This window comes from Dendroctonus ponderosae, unplaced genomic scaffold (genome assembly GCF_020466585.1).
Source record: "Dendroctonus ponderosae isolate FM_Combo_2020 unplaced genomic scaffold, Dpon_F_20191213v2 Dpon_F_20191213_11, whole genome shotgun sequence".
Classification (NCBI taxonomy): Eukaryota; Metazoa; Arthropoda; class Insecta; order Coleoptera; family Curculionidae; genus Dendroctonus; species Dendroctonus ponderosae.
In genome coordinates, this window is record NW_026017213.1 from 1592971 (window position 1) to 1596626 (window position 3656).

Here is a 3656-nt window from a genome sequence, read left to right on the forward strand (position 1 = left end):
TTTTGAAGATTAGAAATTTCGATGACAAACTAAGAAGCCAAATTTTAGTAACATCGAACATTCAAAAAATCTGGCAAATAATCATAAATTTCCGATCAAATGTTTATTTAGCTAAGCTGGGAGCATGACCAAGGTTAAAAACACGCAAACTGGCTCCGACAGGCGCGATTCTCAATAGTTCTTGAGATACTTTTACGTGAAAATGTTCTTCATTTAACCAAAATTTGCCTGTAGTTCTTTACAGGTTAGAAATTTAGTCTCGATCCTAACAAGAAGAATCCAATCTACATTATGCTTTTCGGATATTTTTAAAGATTTCCACCACATATCGATTTTGGCAACATTGACACCAAAGACCCGCCCATTTTTACAAACTCATTAACCTCAACTCTTCTTTAATGTTCTAGTGAGTATCCTGGGCCTACTAAGTGGACTGACGCAACATTGGCCTTCGCCAATCTTTTCCCAGCTTTCAACCAATGAAAACCCGCTGGGGCGTGCCCTTACAGCCGCTGAGCAAAACTGGATGGTCTCCCTACCCTACTTAGGAGGTCTGCTAGGGCCTCCTATGTCTGGACTCATCATGGAAAAATGGGGACGAAAATCTGCGCTGTTTGGGGCCTACGTAACGGGGGTTGTCTGCAGCCTGGCTGCCGCTTTGGGGACCCAAACCTGGCACCTTTACCTATCCAGAGCGACTGCTGGAATGAGCGCCTATTCCGGAATAATTGTTGCTGCTGTCTATCTAGGAGAGATTGCCGATGAGAGGTATAGAGGAGTTGTGTACTCCTCCATTCCCCTATCTGTGAGCGCTGGGATGCTGATGTGTTTCTGGATAGGATTGTACGCGTCCATTGCGCAGCTGCACTTTACAATCCTGGCAGTGGCTTTGCTGGGTTTAATGCTGACTGGGTTTCTTCCAGAGTCTCCCTACTATTTGCTGCAGCGGCTCCAGTCTGGAAATGCTGGAAAGTCGTTAAGCTTGCTGCGCAATAGCGACGATATTCTAGGCGAGTTGACGCTGATTCAGGCCCATGTTGCCAAAACTGGAAACCTGCAGTCCAAAGCTGTGCGGAAGTCTTTGGGAATTGTGCCAGGGTTGGTGGTTTTGGCGCAGTTTTCTGGCAGCGTTGCCATAAGAGGAAACATCCGGTCGCTTTTCCTGAAAACCGGGTGGTCGATTAGTGACAACGCCGCAGGCGTTGTCATTGGAATTATCCAGATATGTTCCAGTGTTTTCACCATGGGGGTTGACTGGATGGGGCGCAAGAACATGCTGACGTTCGCCTCCTTCGGTCTGGCTTTTCTCCTGGGAATCTTGGGAATTTACTTCCAATTCCTGGATGAATCTCTGGAGAACTATGCAGAAATCACTTGGCTTCCCCTGCTGGTCTTTATGGGATATTTCCTGTTGTTCTACAGCAGCCTTAGCAGCCTGCCCTTATTGTATATCACGGAAATTATGCCTTTGAACATCAAAAGCCTAACTGGAGGATTTTTGATGGCTCTCCAGAGCCTTTTGAGTTTCCTGCTGGTATTCTTCTACGACCACATGGTGAAAGGCTTGGGAACCAGCGGTTATTTCTACGTGTCCTCCATAGCTATGTTAGGGCTGGCTTTGTACGTGCAGATAATGCTGTTTGAGACCAAAGGGAGAAGTTTGGATGAGATCTTTATCCAAATGAACAAGTCCAAGAGGTCCAAGGGGGCGTTTTCCAAAAATGCCCCGGAAAATTGTGAAAACCTGTGAATGGTTCCTTACAGAAGAGTCTCACCTGAACACGCAATAAAATAGTGAAAAAAATGTACTTTGGATAATAAAAGACTTTAGAAGGTCAACAATGAGCTTCGTTCTTTCTTCCGCGCTTCCAGGTAGTTATTGCCTGACGAACCTGTCGGCCTAAGAGCGAATTTTTGGTTGGCTTTTAAATTATGCTCTTCAAAATTTGAAATGTGTAACAATGTCGAACGAGCTTAAAGTTTACCATACTGGTGGACCCTTTAGGTAAATTCAATCTTGCGTGACCAAACTTGCCGAAATAGCTACTTCCTTCCAGACTAAGAGCATGAAAACTACCACATTTAGATTCCAGATCCAGTCAGTACAGTCCAGTTGAAGTCTTCTAGGGATATTTGTGAATTTTGGCCACGTCGTCAACGGTGAAACATAAAATTATTTTTATCCGGAACCCGCACATGACAAATTCACAAATTTTCAGTTATTTTCAGTCCCGGAAGGTTATTCCACCACGCTGAGAGCATGACTAAAATTGAAAATCTGCAAATGCCTTCAATCGCTGCGGTTCTGAATAGATCATCAGATGTTCTATCGAAAAGGTTTGATTGACTTTTTGACAATCTTTATCGTTTCAGAAAGACAAACTAAAATTTACTTTTATTTTTTATTATTATTATAATTAGTTTTTTCGTTTTATCTATTTAGAGATCTGATACAACCTTCAAAAAAGAGTGCCATTGAAAACTGAATAAAACGTCTTAAAAGTATTCAGATATTCCCAATATTTGAACGTTTTTCCACCACGCTGAGAGCATGACAATGGTTAAAAGCTCGCAATCTCGTGCCGAACGGCGCGCCTTCAGATAGTCCTTCAGACGTTCTATTAAATAACTTATTTTGAATGAAAATAGAATGAAAACTGACAACGTTGCTTCAAAAACCGCGGTTTTCGACAGTATTTCAGTTGCTTTATCGAAAAAGTAGTAATGCATTCTTGGATATTCTCTACCATTGGTGAGCCAAAGGAAAAATGTGCAACAATTGATCAAATACCAGGTTCACTTCCATTTATCGTCGCTTCTGTTAGAGCAACAGAGTAAAACACTTGAAATTTTTCATAAATAATCGAGCAATGTCGAGTCTGGACTGTCGGGAGTCTGGGAGGCTCTATTTACAGATTCAGCACTTGCTACAACCCTAATGAGAAAAGTTTGACTAAAAACTGCATTAAAAGAATTTCGAGATTATTGAGATTGTTCGCTATTTCAATTTCTTCCCCATACTGAGAGCATGACCAATATTAAAAACCAGCAGTCCGGGACCAATAGACGTGTCATCGCGTTTCTCTGTAGAAGGTCTATTGAAAAAGTTATATTATTTTTTCCGAAAAAGCCAGCGGTTTGCAAAATATAGAGGAAAATGCGCTGGAGTTTAAGAAATTTCGGGATTATTTCTTTAGAGGCTTAAAACATGCTGTTGCCAGGAAAACAAAATAAAAAAGTTCTCTTTATCAAGCTACTGTTAAATAGATGACACTAGTTGATCATTTGTTGACACACTCAGAGCATGGGTTTGCCTTAAAACCCACACATGGCGGCCTCAAATTAGCGAGTTTTCAGTTATTTTGATTTTTAGAAGATTTTTAATCACGCTGGGAGCATAACTAAATAGCTCATTAGATGTTGCATTGGAAATGTTTGATTGTTTTTTTTATAAATTTTCACCGTTGTCGACTAAAATATACTGGAATTTATTATTATTATTATTATTTTTCGTTTTATCTATTTAGATATTTCAAGCAACTTTCAACAAAAGAAGAGTTTCATCAAAAGCTGAATAAAACGTCTTAAAATTATTCCGATATTTCCAATATTTGAACGTTTTTTTCACCACTCTGGGAGCATGACAATGGTTAAAA

General features: G+C 40.5%; 1 protein-coding gene across 1 annotated transcript; it reads left to right on the forward strand.

Annotated features, from left to right (window-relative positions):
* The first annotated feature begins 583 nt into the window (after positions 1 to 583).
* On the forward strand, positions 584 to 1750 carry LOC125502981 (facilitated trehalose transporter Tret1-like). Its single transcript, XM_048662615.1, has one exon. It carries the CDS (start codon positions 584 to 586, stop codon positions 1748 to 1750), a length of 1167 nt encoding a protein of 388 aa, XP_048518572.1.
* The last annotated feature ends 1906 nt before the right edge of the window (positions 1751 to 3656 follow it).

Coding starts and splice junctions, on each gene's coding strand:
- LOC125502981 (XM_048662615.1), top strand. CDS start 584: ATGGAAAAATGGGGACGAAAATCTGCGCTGTTTGGGGCCTACGTAACG.